Below are 23,829 nucleotides of genomic sequence, written 5' to 3' on the forward strand. Positions count from 1 at the left end.
CCCTCTATTTTAACATATAGAATATAGTTACAACACATATTTACATTCTTGTTTACTAATTCTATCATTTGTATCACTTCTAGGAGTATTTATATTGATTGATTTTTTTTTTTCTTCATTGCAAGTCATGTTTTCTTTCTTTGTTACATGCCTGGTAATTCTTTATTGGCTGACAGACCTTGTGATTACTTTGTTTGAGCCCTGAATTATTTTATTCCTTTAAATATCATTGAGCTATGTTCTAGGTCATAGTAAAGCTGTTTTTAAACAATTTTCACTTTAGATACTTACTTTAAAGCTTTACTAGGAAATGCAGAGCAGAGAATTCATTCATTTATAGGTAAAAACACATTACTCAAGCAATACCTTTCTAAGTATTCTAACCGTGCCATGTATATTTCCACTCTGGCTGATGGTAACATGGTCTATTCCCAGTCCTGGTTGGTACTCCAGGCATTATACCATCTGCTTCTTTCTGATGTTCTTTCCCCAGACTCATAGAGTTTTCTTGCATTCATTACTTCTAATCAAAACTCAGCAGCTAATTGAAGACAACCCTCTAGATCTCCAGAATTCCTTCCCTGTGCAGTTCTTTCGTATATCTGAAACCTTCTCCTCTTTAGTATTAGGTGTTAATTTTAGAGGCTTCCATCCACCAATCTCAGCTATATCTCTTCAACTCAAGGGAGTTGCTTATTCTCTTTAAACGCTTCCTTTCTCTGCTGCAGTTTGTACATTTGTTCCTCATCATAAGGTGAGATAATTATAGGGTTCATCTCACTCTTTTCCCGTCTCTCAGGAATCACCATACTGCATTTCTTATTCTATAATACAGGAAAATTACTGTATCATATATTGTGTTATTTGTCTAGTTACTGAAAACAGGAGTTAAGTCCCTGATATGCAATTCCGGGTAAAAGCTGAATTCCAGAGTAAAAGTGTTCTGAGGTTTTCACAAGGCCCTAAAAGTCCTGCATTATTTGGCCCCTTTTTTCCTCCAATCTCAGGTTCACAAGATTTACTTAACTGCAGCCACACTGTTCTACTTGTTATTTTTAAACATGCCATGCATTATCCTATTTTAAGGCCTGCACTAGGTTGCTCTTCTCACAGCATTCTTCCTGGTTTATCCACTTATTTCTTTACATTTTCACTCTTTTGCTCAGGAAGGTTTTCCTGGCTTTGCTATCTGATATTGAAAACCCTGTCCCTACCGAAACTTCTCATTTCTTTTTTCAATTCCGTTTTTCCCTTAGTATTTATCACTATCAAACCAACTATAGATTACTTAAGTATCATGTTTATTGGTCTCCCTTTCAGTTAAAGTCCATAAAGCCTGGAACTTTTCTTTTGTTCATGGCTCTATTTTATGTGTTCAAAAGAGTTCATGGCACATAGTAGGTTCTCAGTAATTCTTTTTAAGTCAAATATAGTTAAATATTAGCACCTATCCACATATAATTTTTATATTTTATTTTAATTAAATGTAAAAAGCCAGACACCAACTGTATAAGGAATTGTGTTTGTATGAGAATCGCAGGATATTTTCACAGCTGTGTCCAAATTTTAACCTGATGTTTTAAAACAAAAGTTTATCATGCATTTTCAGTGAGAATTTGAGAGAGGGAAATTCTTGGTCACAGAAAATGAGGAGTCACAAGACACAAGAATTCATGGTATGCTCAGGAAAGGGTCTGAATGAGGCATAAAGAGTAGCAAGAAATGGGGCACAAATATTTGCTATGGAAAACTGGGTAACAGGAGAGAAGGAAATAAAAAAATACTTATCTTAAATCAAAAAACTATTTCATGGATGAGCCTACATACAAAATACAGTCAGTTATTATGTCTTATAGCACCCTCATTTCGTGTTATCATGTTCTAAATCATACTGTCCTAAAGCACTCCTTGGAATTTGTGGAACAAAAATCAAGAAAAAAATTTCTAACCATTCTGACTTCTCAGAATTCAAGTGCCTTTTTAGGTATTTTAAACCACAGAATTACCATATTATGGAGGAACAACATTTAAATAGTATTAAAATAACCCGCTGCAGATTATCCACTGTGTAGTCCACTGGTCTTCCATTTGGGAAACAAGGTAGTGTCTTCGTATATTATTTTTCTTATATTATGTGTTTATAAAAAATATTTTAAAGCTTATTATTCTTCTGTACAATAAAAATGCACTTTTTTAAGGTGTCAATACCAACATACCATAAATTGCTTAAGAAATATTTTTATTTATTACAAACTTCTATGTTATTTTTTAATAATACAATTAATACGTAGACACTGAAAATTGCTTATTATGACACAGTCTTATAAGTACTAAGGCTATGTTCTGAAGTCATGACCAAGATAATTAGTTTGTATATGGCCCCTGAACCACTTTCTCCATCTGGAAATGAGAGGCAAAAATTCTGACATTACATAGTTATTCTGAAGATTACAGATAATAGTAAAATGTCTAGCACAATATTTGCCATAGTTGTTGCTTAGTAGTTACAGCTATTTTTAATTTCCTTTCCCAAAATATTAAGAATATGTCTAATTAAGAACTAACAGTTTTCCATGTTTTAATTCTTTCATCTATGTAAAACACTATTGAGAAGTAAAATTGATAGGAAAACAGCCATATAAAATATATTATTTCGATATTTGATATAAAGATAATGAAATATGCCTTACAATTGTGAACAAAGCTTTGCCTGTAAGAAATATGCTCTATACGTATTTATTATTTGCATCTTAGAAGAATAAATATTTCATCAACTATATGGTATTATTGTTAATGATTATTTCATCAACTGTATGGTATTATTCACTTCAAGGGTGAGATATTTTATACTATATAATTGAGAAATTATTCAAAAACTATGCAATAAAAACATGAAGACATAACTTAGTGCCTGTATAAACACACTCTCTGTATTCACAAAGGTGTAGATCATAAGCACATTTTGTTATCATTGAGTAAGCTTTAAATTATCCTTTAAAAATAAATTGTAAATATGTACTCTATAAAGAGTTACATATATCAAAAATACTTTAGAACAACTTTAATATTTACTTATTCATTTAAACATAAGGAAGAGAAATTGACTTACGGGTATTCAGAAAACCTTGTGGATTTGTTTATATCAATAGTATGAGACATCAATCTAGCTGGAAGAGAGCTTAGAGATCGCGTAGTCAACTCACATTTATTAAATGCATTAAATAAGGTACGGTGATGTTCAGTGGCTTACTGAAGCTTTAGTGGCCAGTCCAGGGTTAAACTGGGACCTGCCGGATTCCTTATTCCCAATCCAGTGTTAATTCCACCTGCTATTTCCTACTGGGGAGTCAGGCTGCATGTTGACTCCCTGAAATCTGATTTTAAAAGGAGTTCCTGTTTTTTTTTTTTTTTTTCTGATAATCATTCTTCACAAAATGCCTATCATTGGAGATTAACCCCAAGAACCAATGATATTTGAATGAATCTTCCACATTTTACCAAACATGCCTTTAAATTAGTCCTGTTGAAAAAAAAAGTCTCTTTCAAAATAAACTATTATATTCATATTTATATTTGTGAGCTTCTCAAAAGCAAATGCTTTCAGTCTTCATGATCTTTTCTCAATCATGTGGTATAAAAATAATCATAGATAAATAAATAAAAGAATGTATAAGTTTTGGAATTATAAATTACGTGATTAATTTTCGATACATGTTTTTGCAGGACCAAACAACTATGAAGTTCTTCATCTTTACCTGCCTTTTGGCTGTTGCTCTGGCACAGCATGTAAGCATACTGGGACATAGAGTGATATCCATTCTTATTTAAATATATAAGAAGAATGAACTTTTTACTATATGCAGAAGATTCAGTCATTAATAGTAATAAACAGAGACTAAATATGTGACCTTTTAATCCATGATCAATGGCATTATTGACTCTACCTTAAACAGAGTGTTCAGGCAAATAATCTTTCTACAAAGTGACTTCACTATAGTATTGGATAGGCTATATGTACAGGAAAAAAAGCAGGAATTTTCCTCTATAATATGTTGAAAATTCCTGGAGGGATTATTTCCACTCTGCAGCACATTTCTAGAAGTGTAAGAAAGCCTCACTACTATAATTGGGGATTCCAAAAGTAGCTGCAATGAAGTAACAGAATTTCAACTCTCTTGATAAAAGTAATTAAGAAGCCATGATGATAAAATATACACAAGGACATGTTACAGAGGATGGAGTAGGTAGCTCTAGACTTTCAGTGGCAACTTTGTAAATTATTTGCCAAATAACCCAGTGAGGATATAATAATGATATTCATGTCACAAGACTGTAAGTATGTAATAGACAATACATATAAAAGTGCTTTGCATACATGGATATAGATACATATATATACATACATATATACACTTTGTACTACCGGTAATTTTAATCTTTTAACATTATTAGCACCCTCATTCTCAGGAAAAAAATACTCAGATGCCCATCTCATTCCCGCTCCAACATGTCACTCTTCCCATAAAGTCACCGTTTACTTTTACAGAGCTCAGTGTACTCTTTTATAATACACATCCCCATATGTAAGAGATATATACACGCAGGCATTTGTGCCTTCTTAAATGTGTAGCCAACTGAGTAAATCTAAAGTGAGAATTTCATTTTAAATATGAACAAGTTGGTTTAAAAGGGGGAAAAAAAACACAATGCTTTAATAATCAATAATATGCAGGATCAATAATTTCTTCTATCTTATGCTCTACTGGCGGTTACCAGATGTAACCACTCTCTTTCCTCCACTTTTGAAAATTAGATAGTTGGCCTCAATTGTTCCATTTAATAGACAAAGATACCCAGCTAAAAATCAAGGGACATTTGTTTCAGAGCTTTCCGGGGAAATTGAGAGTAATGTTTTCATTGTTTATTGACAATATTAGAAACAGAGATAATTTGTTAAAGGAGGCCTCATTTCATTAAATTTCCAAGAAGCAGTGTTATAATATTTTATTGCCATTAAACAGTAGAAACAAAGATTCACATTGGTATTTTAAATTAAATTTGTGTTTGTTTTTTGTGACTTATATAGGAGATAAGGCACTCCTCCTCTTCCAGGGAGACAAGGCACTTTATTATGAAAACAATTCCTGCCACGTAATAGCATAAATGTCCTGGTTAGTTTCATTTTTGTGATCAGTAACAGCAGAGTTATAGAATTATGGAAAATTTGAAGTGTAATTTTTGCTTGAACGTATGGGGAGAATACACCAAAATGCATGCATCCAAATGTAACAAGATTAGATCTGTGCACTTTTCCACTTGATTCTCTGGTAATTATCCAATAATGGTGATATTAGTATGGAAGTAATAGTGAGGACTCAAAATCTTGTGAACATACTGACAGGAGTCCATTACATATTATTAGGGAGAAAGGGGCTCAGGTACACCTACATCTATATTAAGTGCTTATTTCTAAATGCCTTCTTGCTCATGGCTGCATACAAGATGTCCAAAGCTCTTTAAGGTTGGCCAAATAATTGCCCTGTTATGCTACTATATATTTCATTTAGAAATCAAAGAGAGAAAAACAAAGGAAAGAAAACCGTGCAGCAGACAAATAAAATTATTCCTTTGCTGTTTGCTGTTAGCATTTGCAAAAATATTATATCCAGCTTATCCCACAACTATATTAAGAGTTCAAATTAAATTATTTAACTAGCGTATAATAATAAGTTAATTATCTGAGGAGAGTAAAATTTTTGGTCAAATTCACTCTGTAATTCAGGAAAATACCAAGTATTTTATCTTGAGCTACTGTGTAATGGGTACAGATTGATACTAATTTGGGTAGTACGAATAAAATATTTCAAAAATACGTAATCAAATATATTAATTTATTTTTCTAAGGAATCTGCCAGCATCTACCAAGAAGTAAGTCATAACTCCTTACATTAAATATTTTAAAATAATTTGTCATTTTTATATAGCTATAAAATGAATATTATTTATTTTTTTCAGAAGTTTAAGCCAAACAATAATATGGTCTTCCAAATCAGTCAGGTAAAATTCATTTGTTAATGTTGTGTTTGATTAACGGGGTGTATTTTTATCCATTGTAAATTATTTTCCGTGTGAGTATTATTTTTTCATCTCCAAGTGTAAAGTGAGTGATGTTTTTATTGTCTTAACTGCTATGAAATTAGGTGAAAGGATCACATGAAAACGTATTTGTGGCCCATTTGTGAACCAACTTTTCAAAGTGTCATCTCTTTGAATGGAGTTATTTATGATCAATCATCTACTCTTCACCTCACTAATTCTTGACTTTTTGGATGACCATTTAATGTATTTTTAAAGGATTATTTTATGCTAAAAAATCTATATAAGAATTATGGAAAATTAGGTCTCTCTTGAATCAGGATTTGAGTCAATTCCAATTTTGTTTTTGGAAGGACATTTGCTCCAAATTCTAGCAAGTATAAGACCTTGATTTCAAACCTAATCTTTAGTAAAGTTGAAATTAGCATACATTAAAAGTATACTTGTTGTAAGAGAAATTTGAAAAATAGGACAAAAGCATGCACTTGTCCTAATTCAATGAATAATTTGATTGAAGCATATTAATTTGTGCAAGAATCAAGGAATCCACTAAACACTTCCAGAGTTATTTCCAACAAAGAATAGAGACCCAGTAATTTTGTGATTTTTAATTCCTTCAGTTAATTTTTAATATTTACCTCAAAATTTTCTCTTTTAAAATTAAATACATTTATTTTTAATGAAAACTTTCATAATCTCTCTGCAAATCACAGGTTTAAGTCCTAATTATGTATTTCAAATATACATTAAAATGTTTACAGTTACTTAAAGTTAAAAATAATTATCCAACTATGGACTAAATTAATTTTGTGCATTCAATCATTCATTTAACAAATATTATTGAGGAAGACATGTATCCAAAACAATATTCAAGGCTCTGAAACACCACAGTAAGTAAATACAACAAGCAAAATCCCTCCTTCATGGTGCTTACATTTGAATTTACCACTGTTAGCACGTTTATTATGAAATGAACACTTTCGATATAATTCATTCAAATCCATAAAATGAAAACGAATGCTTCTCTTTGTGGTAGGTGGGTTTTCTCTTTACACTCAGTAGAATATACCTTGTAAACAATGCTACAGGAATAATATGTCTAATTCTTTTTTAACTAGGAAACTGCAAATAAAATAGATACAATGGTGAGATATTTTTATTCATCTAAATTATATTTGACAATATGTATACCTAATGTTAAATACTAATAATAGTCTGTAAAACATCTGGAATATTTCTCTTTTAATAATCCAGAAATTAATTTCATAATTTTTAAAAATTATAATTTCAGCCTGCATCCATTCTTTTTATTCCCTTAAATTTGCCCTTATTCTCATAATGGAGATACTTCCATTTAAATAATAGATAATGTGAATCCCTCCCATTTGTTTTCCAAAGGTGATTCATAATAAGAACTTATGAAACCTATTTCGATCCTTCTTTTGGTGTTTAGTACAATGATTAGGTAATTAATGTGGAATATATCTAAGGTAACTACTGCTATTCAAGGATTCAATTTATTCTTATTACCAAAATATTTTATTTATATTTTCATTTCAATTTATCAAGCAAACTTCTAGCAGTTCATCTACTGAGATAAGATATGGTTTCTTTTAAAATCAAAGAAATAGCAGCTTTCTAGTAGTATCATACAATAGTTTGATAATTTACATCTAAACACTCAAAGGGAGAAATGGAAAAATCACATACATGACTCAAAATTATTTTGAGTGGCTGAAATTGACTATCTTGAGAAGAAGAATTATTTATTCTGCCCTATTCTCTCTGCAAATGCATACATGGCTCTACAGGAAATTGCATTCCTGTGCAAATTAAGAGCTTGCCAGTTTCCTTCACCATCATTTCTCTTTGGAAACCCTCTCAATATTGTCTAGCACAGCAGCTCTCAAACGGTAGCTCCCAGATAAGTAGCACTATCACACCTGGAAAACAGAAACACAAAATCATAGGCCTCAAAGCTGACTTACTAAATCAAAAACTCTGGTTTGGAGCTAAGCAATCTGTATTTTAGCAGGGCCTCTAGGGGATATTGATACACGTAATACTTTGAGAACCACTTTAAAAAAGATTGATCGAGCTACCAATGAGTTTCTTCACAGAATTGGAAAAAACTGCTTTAAAGTTCATATGGAACCAAAAAAGAGCCCGCATCTCCAAGACAATCCTAAGTCAAAAGAACAAAGCTGGAGGCATCATGCTACCTGACTTTAAACTATACTACAAGGCTACAGTAACCAAAACAGCATGGTACTGGTACCAAAACAGAGATATAGACCAATGGAACAGAACAAAGCCCTCAGAAATAATACCACACATCTACAGCCATCTGATCTTTGACAAACCTGAGAGAAACAAGAAATGGGGAAGGGATTCCCTATTTAATAAATGGTGCTGGGAAAATTGGCTAACCATAAGTAGAAAGCTGAAACTGGATCCTTTCCTTACTCCTTATACAAAAATTAATTCAAGATGGATTAGAGACTTAAATGTTAGACCTAATACCATAAAAACCCTAGAGGAAAACCTAGGTAGTACCATTCAGGACATAGGCAAGGGCAAAGACTTTATGTCTAAAACACCAAAAGCAACGGGAGCAAAAGCCAAAATTGACAAATGGGATCTCATTAAACTAAAGAGCTTCTGAACAGCAAAAGAAACTACCATCAGAGTGAACAGGCAACCTACAGAATGGGAGAAAATTTTTGCAATCTACTCATCTGACAAAGGGCTAATATCCAGAACCTACAAAGAACTCAAACAAATTTACAAGAAAAAAATGAACAACCACATCAAAAAATGGGCAAAGAATATGAACAGACATTTCTCAAAAGAAGACATTCATACAGCCAACAGACACATGAAAAAATGCTCATCATCGCTGGCCATCAGAGAAATGCAAATCAAAACCACAATGAGATACCATCTCACACCAGTTAGAATGGCGATCATTAAAAAGTCAGGAAAAAACAGGTGCTGGAGAGGATGTGGAGAAATAGGAACACTTTTACACTGTTGGTGGGATTGTAAACTAGTTCAACCATTATGGAAAACAGTATGGCGATTCCTCAAGGATCTGGAACCAGATGTACCATATGACCCAGCCATCTCATTACTGGGTATATACCCAAAGGATTATAAATTATGCTGCTATAAAGACACATGCACTCGTATGTTTATTGCGGCACTATTCACAATAGCAAAGACTTGGAATCAACCCAAATGTCCATCAGTGACAGACTGGATTAAGAAAATGTGGCACATAATACACCATGGAATACTATGCAGCCATAAAAAAGGATGAGTTTGTGTCCTTTGTAGGGACATGGATGCAGCTGGAAACCATCATTCTTAGCAAACTATCGCAAGAAAAGAAAACCAAACACTGCATGTTCTCACTCATAGGTGGGAACTGATCAATGAGATCACTTGGACTCGGGAAGGGGAACATCACACACCAGGGCCTATCATGGGGAGGGGGGAGGGGGGAAGGATTGCATTGGGAGTTATACCTGATGTAAATGACGAGTTGATGGGTGCTGACGAGTTGATGGGTGCAGCACACCCACATGGCACAAATATACATATGTAACAAACCTGCACGTTATGCACATGTACCCTAGAACTTAAAGTATAATAATAATAATAAATAAATAAATAAATAAATTTAAAAAAGAGTGAATGAAGATTTGGGTTAGGGTTTGTGTAGGTCACCAACCCGTGAAACATTCTGTGGTGGAGACCCTGGTTGTAAGAGTACCCTAGAAGAGCAGGCAGTGTCATCGTGGATTACTGTCCAGTGCCCCATGACCTTGGACAAAGCCTAAATTCTTTATAATCAGTGCCTTAGGAAGCTTGCCTTAGTCTTTCCTTAATTTTAAGTGTTGATCTCAATCTGAGAGCCTTAAGCCATGTCTGTCATTTCAACAACGAGCATGTAGGGTTTAGTTTACTACACCTCACCAGGTCTATTTTGCATATTTTTTGTCACCTGCCTGTACTCTGTAGTCATATGAAATTGACTGAAAAATGTTAAATTAATAAAGCATTCAAAATAAAACATATTTTAGTCCTTTTATTATGTTGACAGAAAAAGTCCTGGTGATAAATAATGTAACATATGTAATTCTTAATAAATGAGAGTATCTTAGTGCTAGTGGGTTGGACCCTGAATAATTACTCACCCCTAACTTTCTCCTAAAATTATGTAGAGACAATTATTACTATGTAATTGAAGTAAAGCTATTTATCATTTGCTCCTTTAGGAATCTGCAAAAAAATTAATATAATTAGTAACATTTTCATTTTGTATTTCTCTAATATGTCCTTTGGGTTTTAATAGAACAATGAACTGACTAAGGAAGAAAAGATCGACTTAAAGCAGCTGGTAAATTTTTCACACAATGTATTATTTCAAGTAAAGGAATATATTTTACAATTATTTCTTCTTCCAAATGATCACATCATTTCTTCTCAATGAAATATTTAGCACCACATTGAAATGTTTAACACCACGTTTATGATAAAGTTACTTTTTCCTGTTGTAGTTACTGTGATACATAAATACTATGTTAACAAATATATCTGGAGTTATCCTTTAAGAAAAATGAGCAATCCAACTAAATTTGGAAGAATTGCAAACATAATAATAAATTATTAGGCTATTCATGGTGGTTCATACCTGTAATCTTAGCACTTTGGGAGGCTGAAGAAGGAGGATTATTTTAGGCCAGGAATTCAAGACCAGCCTAAGCAACACAGCAAGACCTCAACTCTCAAACAAGAAAGAAAAGAAAGGAATTAAAGTGATCTAATGCAGATATCACCATAGTTTAACAAACACAAAATTCATCACTCAGCTCTATGAAGTAGCAACAGGAATTTATAAGCTTTTCTCTACTCTCATTCTAAGCCATAGGAAATCACATAACTCATCCTCTGTGGGCTAGAGAAATGTGCAGTGCAAAGAAAGAGGATAGGCTTCAGAGTCAAGTGATTTCCCTTCCAACTTCAGCTCTCCAAGTTATTATTTAACCTCTCGACCTTATATTTTTCTCAACTGAAAATGAATTTAGTAATACTAATCCTACAGGTTTTTATGAGGATGATGCTAGATAATACAGGTAAGTTATATAATCAATTGCTTGAAAATTTTCTAAGATGTACCAAAAGTAGCAATTTTTATTAAATGTATACACAGACAAAAAATCCATTTTAAATCTTGGGCATGTTAAAGCAAGATCTCTAAAATAAAACTATTTTATTTTTAGAAAATTCTAATTGCCCTAATAACCTTTTTTATACTTTGCCTAAATAAATTTAATTGTATTCTTCCCTTGTTTGTTGTAATCATGTGTCCATTTAACACTTATCCCCAAGCAATACAAAAAACACGTTTTACATACCTATTTAATTATCGTCTGCATGAACTGGAAATTCTCCAAGAGTGAAGATACCATTTTAAGTGATTCCACCTTTAATTTCTACAGGAATTTTTGGTTAAGTATTCACAGCAAAATCAAAGTAGAAACATAATAGAAAAATTTTTCAGATGCACATATGTGACAGGTACTATAAAAACCACTCTTCATATTTCAATCAATATAAAACTTCAAGGTACGTGATGCTTATGAGAAGTAAAGCAACCAGCCCAGGGGAAAGGGAATGTAAACTGAGATGTCCCTACTTCAACTGCAAAGCTTCTTCAACTGGATGTGGAAAAATGAATGAAAAACTCAGACAAATTTCTTGATAAGCCTCCACTTCCCTTCACACACATTCTTTTGCTTTTTACACTCAGCAAAAAGCTTCACTTCAACAGAAATACTAAAATAGCCACATGATTTCTTTAATTCTAAAGTTCACTTTCTGAATGTAAGCACTATGATATTGAATTTTATACTGAAAATGTTTTTCCTTGGTCAATCTGACATAATTTATATATTATGTTAAAAAGTTTTAATTTTGCTCAGATATGCTCTGAGCCATAAAGAAGATTCAATACTAATATAAATATTGATCATTTTCTTCCTTTACAGAACAAAATCAACCAGTATTACCCAGAGTTAAGCTTTCCCCAGTATCTTCAGGCTTCTTACCAATCTCAGATGGTTATGAACCCAGGGAATCAAATTAAGACAATAACCTATCCTAATAGTCCTATTCCAGTGAGCTTTGCATTGTTTGCTTCTTTCTTACTTTCTTTTGAAAGAAGACATTAAATTAACCAGAGAGAAAATGTTCCAATCATTTTGAATGTAGAAATTCAAATAAATTTAAATAATATTTTCTAGAAGACAAATAAACCACAAATCATTAGCCAAAATACTATTAAAAAGCACTACTAACAAGAGTTACCAGTTTCAATCCACCTTACTCCCCAAATGTACATGCCCTCAGAAGATCACCATTTATCGATGGTGCTCAAAGTCTTTGTTACTTCACTTATCTCTGTATCTTAGGTATATGCCATGGCAGATTTTGCAGTCTCCTTGACTTTAAAGTCAATTAGATAGTAAAGGTAAGGTGCTGAATTGCATACACTATATATATCTAACTTAGGGAAAAAGAAGAAAGATACTTCCTTGATCCATTTTTCACATGGAAACAATAGTTTATTCTCCCTTAGACTCCACTGGACTTAACCATCTGTCTCTTATCTTTTTCTTTTTTAATTGGCCTCAGTCATTCCTCTTACTAAAATATTTTTGCTTAGCTAAAAGTAAATTATAGTTACCAGTGGATGGCTAATACACTAACATTTTGCCACATTTTGATTTTAAAGTCGATTTTTTATGTAAAGAAAATGCTTTAATGTTCAAAACTTCTCTTTGATAGAGGACATCTGCTCAACACTATAATTTTCAGCATTTATCATAAAACTAAATACACGTTTCCTTATCTGAGGAATATATAGCTATATGGAAACACTGCAGTATTCTTTAGCGCATTTCCACATATAGTATTCTACATCTTAAAATGTGGCATCTTTAATAACTACAATCCAATAGTTGTGCCAACTCTTAAATATAATAATTAAGTTAGTAATTTTTTATAGGTACAGAATTATTTGTGTGTTGCTACTGTAGGAAACTACAAGAATTTAATAGAAAAAGACTGATTTTAACTAAACTTTTTCCAGAAAGGGACAGATATTTCACTTGATTATTTAATTAGGTCATAAAATTGAATTTTTTAATATTTGTTATTATACATAAAAAAGAGCATCATTTATCTAGTGAGACAAGGCAGTTTCTCATGTAGACAACGTCTTGGCATCCAGTTCCAGATATTAAATTCTATACAAGACTGCCTTTATTCCAAATTATTATTCTTTATGCATAAAATTAGAGTTACAGAATGAGAGGAAATAAAAAGTGCAGCAATGATAAGAATAATTTGTGGATGATGACTACAACTGTAACATTCAAAGTTAGCAAGATTAGATTTCTACAGGACCAGGCTCTAGAAAAAAATGTTCAATACCATTTCTTTTGCTAGCGGTCACTGAATAACAATATTCCTTCAGGAGTCATGGTGTCCATTCTCAAATTTGTAAACTGGATAAGAGGAATAGACGGAGTCTCGCTCTGCCGCCCGTGCTGGAGTGCAGTGGCCGGATCTCAGCTCACTGCAAGCTCCGCCTCCCGGGTTCCCGCCATTCTCCTGCCTCAGCCTCCCGAGTAGCTGGGACTACAGGCGCCGCCACCTCCCCGGCTAGTTTTTTTGTATTTTTTAATAGAGACGGGGTTTCACCGTGTTAGCCAGGATGGTCTTGATCTCCTGACCTCGTGATCCGCCCGTCTCGGCCTCCCAAAGTGCTGGGATTACAGGCGTGAGCCACCGCGCCCGGCCTTCAAATATATTTCTACTAATGGTGCATAACATATGCCTAGAGATACCCTGAATATCACCTAATGATTTGCCTAGTTTTGTTCTTTTGTGAAAAAGTGGGAAATTGCATGGTGGAAAGTAGTATTTGAATTGATATATAATTAAGATGTCTTATCTTTTCTTTTCCTAAGGAATCTACCAGCATCTCCCAAGAAGTAAGTCATAACTACTAAAATTAAATAAAAATTTAACGTTATCTTTTATTACATAAATTTTTAAAAAGATATTTTTTACTGGTGTATAAAAATGCTTGTGATTTTTGCACATTAATTTTGTATCCTGAGACTTTGCTGAAGTTGCTTATCAGCTTAAGGAGATTTTGGGCTGAGACAATGGGGTTTTCTAAATATACAATCATGTCATCTGCAAACAGGGACAATTTGACTTCTTCTTTTCCTAACTGAATACCCTTGATTTCTTTCTCTTGCCTGATTGCCCTAGCCAGAACTTCCAACACTATGTTGAATAGGAGTGGTGAGAGAGGGCATCCCTGTCTTGTGCCAGTTTTCAAAGGGAATTTTTCCAGTTTTTGCCCATTCAGTATGATATTGGCTGTGGGTTTGTCATAAATAGCTCTTATTATTTTGAGGTACGTTCCATCAATACCGAATTTATTGAGCACTTTTAGCATGAAGGGCTGTTGAATTTTGTCAAAAGCCTTTTCTGCATCAATTGAGATAATCATGTGGTTCTTGTCTTTGGTTCTGTTTATATGCTGGATTATGTTTATTGATTTGCAAATGTTGAACCAGCCTTGCATCCCAGGGATGAAGCCCACTTGATCATGGTGGATAAGCTTTTTGATGTGTTGCTGAATCCGGTTTGCCAGTATTTTATTGAGGATTTTTGCATCGATGTTCATCAGGGATATTGGTCTAAAATTCTCTTTTTTTGTTGTGTCTCTGCCAGGCTTTGGTATCAGGATGATGTTGGCCTCATAAAATGAGTTAGGGAGGATTCCCTCTTTTTCTATTGATTGGAATAGTTTCAGAAGGAATGGTACCAACTCCTCCTTGTACCTCTGGTAGAATTCAGCTGTGAATCCATCTGGTCCTGGACTTTTTTTGGTTGGTAGGCTATTAATTGTTGCCTCAATTTCAGAGCCTGCTATTGGTCTATTCAGGGATTCAACTTCTTCCTGATTTAGTCTTGGAAGAGTATAAGTGTCCTGGAAATTATCCATTTCTTCTAGATTTTCCAGTTTATTTGCGTAGAGGTGTTTATAGTATTCTCTGATGGTAGTTTGTATTTCTGTGGGGTCGGTGGTGATATCCCCTTTATCATTTTTAATTGCGTCGATTTGAGACAAACAGAGAGCCAAATCAGGAATGAACTTCCATTCACAATTGCTTCAAAGAGAATCAAATACCTAGGAATCCAACTTACAAGGGATGTAAAGGACCTCTTCAAGGAGAACTACAAACCACTGCTCAGTGAAATAAAAGAGGACACAAACAAATGGAAGAACATACCATGCTCATGGATAGGAAGAATCAATATTGTGAAAATGGCCATACTGCCCAAGGTAATTTATAGATTCAATGCCATCCCCATCAAGCTACCAATGAGTTTCTTCACAGAATTGGAAAAAACTGCTTTAAAGTTCATATGGAACCAAAAAAGAGCCCGCATCTCCAAGACAATCCTAAGTCAAAAGAACAAAGCTGGAGGCATCACGCTACCTGACTTCAAACTATACTACAAGGCTACAGTAACCAAAACAGCATGTACTGGTACCAAAACAGAGATATAGACCAATGGAACAGAACAGAGTCCTCAGAAATAATACCACACATCTACAGCCATCTGATCTTTGACAAACCTGAGAGAAACAAGAAATGGGGAAAGGATTCCCTATTTAATAAATGGTGCTGGGAAAATTGGCTAGCCATAAGTAGAAAGCTGAAACTGGATCCTTTCCTTACTCCTTATACGAAAATTAATTCAAGATGGATTAGAGACTTAAATGTTAGACCTAATACCATAAAAATCCTAGAGGAAAACCTAGGTAGTACCATTCAGGACATAGGCATGGGCAAAGACTTCATGTCTAAAACACCAAAAGCAACAGCAGCAAAAGCCAAAATTGACAAATGGGATCTCATTAAACTAAAGAGCTTCTGCACAGCAAAAGAAACTACCATCAGAGTGAACAGGCAACCTACAGAATGGGAGAAAATTTTTGCAATCTACTCATCTGACAAAGGGCTAATATCCAGAACCTACAAAGAACTCAAACAAATTTACAAGAAAAAAACGAACAACCCCATCAAAAAGTGGGCAAAGGATATGAACAGACATTTCTCAAAAGAAGACATTCATACAGCCAACAGACACATGAAAAAATGCTCATCATCACTGGCCATCAGAGAAATGCAAATCAAAACCACAATGAGATACCATCTCACACCAGTTAGAATGGCGATCATTAAAAAGTCAGGAAACAACAGGTGCTGGAGAGGATGTGGAGAAATAGGAACACTTTTACACTGTTGGTGGGATTGTAAACTAGTTCAACCATTATGGAAAACAGTATGGCGATTCCTCAAGGATCTAGAACTAGAAATGCCATATGACCCAGCCATCCCATTACTGGGTATATACCCAAAGGATTATAAATCATGCTGCTATAAAGACACATGCACACATATGTTCATTGAGGCACTATTCACAATAGCAAAGACTTGGAATCAACCCAAATGTCCATCAGTGACAGATTGGATTAAGAAAATGTGGCACATATACACCATGGAATACTATGCAGCCATAAAAAAGGATGAGTTTGTGTCCTTTGTAGGGACATGGATGCAGCTGGAAACCATCATTCTTAGCAAACTATCACAAGAAAAGAAAACCAAACACCGCATGTTCTCACTCATAGGTGGGAACTGAACAATGAGATCACTTGGACTCAGGAAGGGGAACATCACACACCGGGGCCTGTCATGGGGAGGGGGGAGGGGGGAGGGATTGCATTGGGAGTTATACCTGATGTAAATGACAAGTTGATGGGTGCAGCACAGCAACATGGCACAAGTATACATATGTAACAAACCTGCACGTTATGCACATGTACCCTACAACTTAAAGTATAATAATAATAAATAAATTTTTTAAAAAAAGGAAATTAATAACAAGCAGATAATGCAAATCTCTGTATATGACATAAAATAATACCTATGTGTGCACATTCTTTAGATTTGCATATTTACGGCTCATTGGCATATTTAAAACTGTGTGAAAAAATTGTTTTTAAAAATAATTCAATATTTGTAAGATATAATGAACAAGATACTGAGTAACGTAACTTTATTTTTCATTTCTTTGTTTAATCACAGGAAAAGTTGAGTTGATATGTGGTTGGAAAATCCATGGATTTATATGTATCATACTATTAGAAATTGATTTATGTCAAAGCAATCATGTAAAGTCTTTCACTACTTAAAATGTCTGAAAGGAGGGGCAGAGATGTTCAGTGACTTGCTAAGCTTCAGTAGCCAGTCCCAGGTCAAGCTAGGACAAGTAGGAAGTCAGATGCACCCACAGTATTATTTCTACCTGCTACTTCTTGCCATACTGTATTTTCGGCACACCTAGAAAAAAGCTGCAAATGAGTCTCTGTTCTATTTTGCATTTCTAGTGATTGTTCTCCACAAGTTTGAAGAATTGTAAATAATATGGCCTGGTAGATTACCCCTGCTATGTGTATCAACATATCTTCATGTCTAGAATAGTGCCTGGCATGTGGTAGCAATTATTTATTGAATGAGCAAATTAATAAATAAATTAACCAATTCTACATAGGACCAATATTCCTACTAATTTTCTATTCCTGAAAATATGTTTTATATTTTAGAAACCATTATTTTATATTATGTTCTATTAATAAATTTTATCTTAAAAATGTATCAAAGTAAAAAGCTTGTCATATTCATACCCATGTTTCTCAAATGAATCTACTTTTATCGATCATTTCTATTTCCCAGTTATCTGTGATGATAAATTAAAACAGAGTTAATGAGGAAATGTGTGATTTTAGAGAGTTAAATTATTATTGATTTGCTACATACCTGTTTCATAGGACTCAATAAACATGAAGTTCTTCATCTTTACTTGCCTTTTGGCCATTGCTCTTGCAAAGCATGTAAGTATAATGAAACATTTATAAGTATCTATTCTAATTTAAATATAAGGGTAAATATTTTATACAAATGAAGGCAGAGGTAGGCAACAAGAAAATTAAGTGTGTGAACTTTTAAACCTATAATCAAAAACAGCATTGGACCTCCCTTATATAAGATATGAAAGTGGACACACTTTGATGTATTCTTATAGTTCTGTGGAGATTTTTTACTTACAGGTTAAACGGCCTTTACTTCCATCTCCGTCTGTTTGCATTCACCAGGCAACTGTTTTCATTCCTGTGGCAAATCTCTTTGAAAGTGCAGAAAAGCCACAGATAAAATGTAGACTCCAAAACCATCTCTCAAATGAGTCATAGAGTTTCTCCATTCTTGATTACATTAGTTCAGAATCTAGGAAGATTAGACAGGAAACCAGGGTGACTTTGTAAATTACTTGCAAAATAACCTAATGCAAAACAATTCCTCAACTTCTCAAAGCATTATATTTTTCTTGAGAGAATATATACTAATATTCACATCAAAAAATGATAAGGATGGCAATATTACTCTGAGTGAAGTACTTTGAAAACACACACACACGCACGCACGCAAGCACGCACACACACATTTACTCTATTCACTTCCTGAGAAGTAACTCAGTTTTTTTTCCTTACCCTGCAGCTGGCACCATCCATACCTTTCCCATACTCAGCATCTTACTCCTCATAAGCACACCATTTATTTAGGGTGATCAGAGTTCTTTGCTTCATCTATGTCTTCATATCTCTCACATAAATCTTGACAAGTTTTTGTTATTTCTTAAATTTAGAGCCAATTCATGGGCAAAGCTAGATAAAAATTCTAGTTAGGTAAATAAAAAAATAATAGTAATACTTTGGGAATCTCACACCCACCAAGCTTGATTGTTCTTATGATCTACTCTGACTTTGCACCTGTTCTCTCTAGTCAATAACTGCCTTCGATCTTTTATTTAAATAAAACAATTTTGTTCAACTAATATGGTGGCTTCACTAGCAAGTGACAGACCACAGATATTAAAAGCTAACTTTGTCACAATCTGTTGAGAACATAAGTACAAAATTGAGCTTGTATGACAGGTTTTCATACTTTAAAAATTAATCTTCAACTATTTATGCCACTTGACAGAAGCACTCGCCCAATATTTTTAATTCTAACACTATAAGTGAAGTAAAATAAAATATTACACCAGAGGCTTAACACTTTAAGATTTGGTGGCACATTTACGAATAGAATTATATTTCAAACTGTGTAACAGTTAATACTCAAAAACTAAGAACCTACCTACTTCCTAAAAGAAATATATTAAACCATGACAAGAATTCACTTGAGGTATATAATGATTTGTTCATTAACATTATAGGAAACCAAGAGAATTTTGCAAAGAAAATTTATACAGCTAAAGGTTCCTAGAATCAGTGACTAAAATTCCCTTGCCACCAAGAAACAAAAGAAACAAAATGGAAAGACAGATTTACATTTCAAATAAGTGATAAAAGTGAAACTTGTATGACTTTTTGTTTTTTATATAGCATATGGAGCATCACTCCTCCAGAGAGGTAAGACATTTTAATTCTTCCACTTAGTAAACACATGATATGCCCTAAACTAAGTCTTTATATGTGATAAGACCAAAAATCTACGCGTTCAAATTATCCAGATTAAATTTGTGCATTTTTTCCTTTAAATAGTTCCCAATGATAAAGATATTAGCTCAGAAACTATGGTGAAAATTCTGCATCTTGGGAGAAGAGTGACAGGAAATCATTCTACATTTCTGAAATAAGGAATCATATTCATCTGGGTCCATATTAAATGTTAATTCCCAAATGATTTTTCTGGGCAGGGGTGCATAAAAGACATTTTTAGTGTTGCCTGATGGTTTTCCTTTTTTTTCCTGCAATGTGCTTAACCCCTTTAAAAAACAGAAGAAAATTTAAAATTATGTAGAAGAAATAGAAAAACTTCTTTTCTTCTTTGTGGTTCATATTTTGGAAAATTTTGTTACAGTTATTAATAGCTCAAAACACAATATCAAAATAAGTTAGTTATTTAAAATATGATAAATTAGTTGTGTGGGGAGTAAAACTTTTGTCAACTTCATCCTATACTTCAGAAAAATATAAATATGTTATTTACCACTGGATGTTGAGTGTAAACTGATACCTTATAGCTAGTACAAATATAATTTAGGCAAGTGATTATTGTTTTTTCCTTTTCTAAGTAATCTGTCATCATCTCCCAGGAAGTAAGTCCTAACTCCTTAAATTAAATATATTTTAACTTTTTTATTTGATGAAGGTTATAAAAGAAATTTATTTAGTTTGTAGATCAAGAATATGGCCATTTTCCCCAATGAGGTAAAATATAATTATTTTAATGTATTAATCTTTGATAACATCTCTTTTTCCATCAAACATAGGTCATTTTCTCACCAAAAATGAGGCTTTTAGCTATGATTGTTAAAATGGTGATGTTTTCATTGATTTGCCAAAATGCAGTGGAGCAATATGAAAAAGGTCTTAGTAAAAGATTTAGTTGTTATATTATTAAAACAGATATCTTTGAAATAATTTATTCTTAATGGTTATCTGCATTCTTTTGCTCACAATGTTGTGTTTCCTTTGCTATCCATTTATGTGAAATTATGTTATACTCATTTCAGAGAATTATATATTCCCTCTTCGTTTTCCTTTCTTTTCAGGAGGACATTTGTTCTTCTTCCTGTAAGGTATATATTGATAGCACATCTATAGCAAAATAGGAAACAAAAAATATTGTGATACTTTAACCCAAATTGAAATTAACCTGGATTTCCCAAGGAATCATATTTGAAAACCAAAGCTATTTATAAAGAATGAGACCAAAGTTATCTTCTCTTTTTAAAATTCTGTGAATAATAATAGCTGAAAAATATATATTTTTTGCATAAATCAACTAATATACTTAATTCTAAGATCTCATGAGGAGTGAAGAACTTGTCACTTAGTGGTCTTCATTCCAAAAAATTCCCCAATTTTCATTATTATTCTTAAAAAATTAATCTCCTATTTAGATTGATACGCAATTTTTTTCTTAAAATTGACTCATTTAAATTTAAATCAATATTTTCATAACAGAAATGTTATATATTCATTACCAAAAACATAGTAGTTTGCCTGGAGATATATTTTTTCTAATGAATCATGATGAGTAAAATGAAGTTTATCAATGCAATGCCTAAATTATTATAATAGTGTGTTTATTCATTTATTAGACAAACATGTATTGGAGAAGACTATCTTAGACTCGAGGCATACTCTGAATACAGCAGGCAAAATCCTCCTCTCATTGTTCTCACATTCCGGTTTACCACTGCTTGTATATTTATTACTAAATGGGAAATTCTAATATAATCTATACAAAACTTATATAATAAAAGTGACTCTATTGTTATGATTCTCCTTATGGGAAAGAAAATTTTCCCTTTCTGTTCTGGAGAAAATACTTTATAAACAAAGCTGTGGAGAAAATAAGTCTAATTATTTTTCTTCTGTATTTAAGGAAACCACAAGAAACATGAATGAAATGGTGAGAAATGTTTATTTTCTTGAAAAATTTTTGTTCATATTTTTAACGGTAATATTACAATATCAATGGCATGTGGAAATATCTGTAAATTTCCTCTCTCAGTAAACTAAAAAGAGATGTATGAATTTATTTAAAATAACAATTTCTCCCTTCCCACCTTAATAGTACTCACCTAAATTGCGCTATATTCTCTTGAGACATTTCCATTCAATAATAAGGTGATTTTTATCTCTTATTTATTTTCCAAAGGTAAACAATGATGAACAGTTGAGAAACCTAATGTGTTGTTTTTATTCCAATACTTTCAATCTACCATACTAATGATTACATAGGTAATTTGAGGTCTATCTAAAACAACCGGTATAATTAAAGAAATCATGCTGGGGATTTCTTCTGGTCACTAAACTTTGATTATTAATATTATTTCTCAAGCAACCTTCTAGCAGCTCTTCCAGTGAGGTAAGAGATATTTTCTTTTAACATCAAAAAGCAGCTTCACCAAGATGTGGCAGATTTTTAGCAATTAGATTGTTCATCAAATTGTAACCCAAACTCAATGGTATTTAAGGGAGATTGAAACTATCTGAACATTGGTTTCCTGTTTTGTGCACTTTGACAGTGTGTATCAGACATCTGATTTCAGAGGAAATTGAATTTTAAAGGAAGCCAGGGTTAAATCAAGAGGCTGCCATTTGCCTTCAACATAGTTTTATACTGAAAAACCTCTCAATATCTCTTAGAGCAGAGGTTCTAAAGTGTTGCCCCTCAGCTAGCAGCATCAACATTATATTCTGGTGCACTTTAAAATTTGAGATTCTTTTGTTTAAAAATAAGAGGCCGAATAAAGGATTAGATTAGAAGTTGTGTACATCAATGGTACACCTGCCATGGTAGAAATACCCAAACAATAAACGTGATGGGAAAAAGTAACTGGGAAAGGAAGAAGCATGGTGGCACCACAAACCTTGTGGCCTTAGGTGCAGCCTGCACTCTTCCTAGTCAGGGACTAGGAAACATACTTTACTCTTCTTCCTAGCTGTAAGTATCACCTTCAAATGGACAGTTGACAGTCACTTAAAGATAACATTTGTGTCCTCCAGAAAGGGTATGTGGGACTTGGTTTGCCACATACCTCACCAGGCCTGTGTCATAATATTTTGTGTCCCTTGTCACCTTCTGTAGGCATTTGATATTGTATGAATAATAAAAAATTCATAAAAATTTAAAATAAAACATTTTTATTCATGTGCTATTTTGATAGTGATGACTCTGATGATAAATGTTTTAATTTTTAATTAATGTATTAAATTCCTAATAAATGACATAATTTTTAAGTAGTAGTGGCTTGGGCTCTGAGTATTTAACTAATTACCCCTAATATTCTAGCATGACTCCAAAGCTTAATCATGAAAGTAATGTTAATTCTTCTTTTCTTCCCCTAAAAGGAATCTGCAGAAGTTTTCACAGGGGTAATTTTTATTCAAATAAAATAAAATTAATACCACTTAGTAGGATTTTCTTTTTGTGTATTTTTAGAGAATTTTTTTTTTTTTCTTACCAGGAAATTAAGCGTACTGTGTACCAGAAGCACTATGTAAAACAACTGACAAATTTCTCATATAAATGATAATTTCAAGTAAAACATCTTATTTTGGCTGTTTCTTCTCTCAAATATTCACACAATTCATTCTATCCCATTAAGAAATGTATCCGCAGGCTCGGTGGCTCACGCCTGTAATCCCAGCACTTTGGGAGGCCGAGGCGGGCAGATCAAGAGGTCAAGAGATCGAGACCATCCTGGCCAACATGGTGAAAAACCGTCTCTACTAAAAATACAAAAATTAGCTGGGCGTGGTGGGGGGCGCCTGTAATCCCAGCTATTCATAGGGCTGAGGCAGGAGAATCGCTTGAACCCGGGAAGCGGAATTTGCAGTGAGCCGAGATCACGCCACTGCACTCTATCCTTGCGAACTAGCGAGATTCCGTCGAGAGAGAGAGAGAGAGAGAGAGAAATTTATCCCCAATATCTGAAGTGTAAACATTCTCAAGGTACAGGAGGTCATATAATCAAGGAGTCCCCAAATCACAG

General features: G+C 33.4%; 1 protein-coding gene across 1 annotated transcript in view; it reads left to right on the plus strand.

Annotated features, from left to right (window-relative positions):
• LOC105477350 (alpha-S2-casein) overlaps positions 1-23,367 on the plus strand; it is a 38,402-nt gene extending 15,035 nt beyond the window's left edge. The window contains exons 5-13 of the mRNA XM_071092689.1: positions 3,724-3,786; positions 5,905-5,928; positions 6,016-6,057; positions 7,215-7,241; positions 14,139-14,162; positions 18,089-18,151; positions 19,703-19,729; positions 22,173-22,199; positions 23,302-23,367. Coding sequence (XP_070948790.1) covers positions 3,724-3,786; positions 5,905-5,928; positions 6,016-6,057; positions 7,215-7,241; positions 14,139-14,162; positions 18,089-18,151; positions 19,703-19,729; positions 22,173-22,199; positions 23,302-23,367 — 363 coding nt within the window. The remainder of the gene's footprint in view (positions 1-3,723; positions 3,787-5,904; positions 5,929-6,015; positions 6,058-7,214; positions 7,242-14,138; positions 14,163-18,088; positions 18,152-19,702; positions 19,730-22,172; positions 22,200-23,301) is intronic.
• The last annotated feature ends 462 nt before the right edge of the window (positions 23,368-23,829 follow it).

Source organism: Macaca nemestrina, chromosome 3, assembly GCF_043159975.1.
Source record: "Macaca nemestrina isolate mMacNem1 chromosome 3, mMacNem.hap1, whole genome shotgun sequence".
In the NCBI taxonomy this organism is placed as follows: Eukaryota; Metazoa; Chordata; class Mammalia; order Primates; family Cercopithecidae; genus Macaca; species Macaca nemestrina.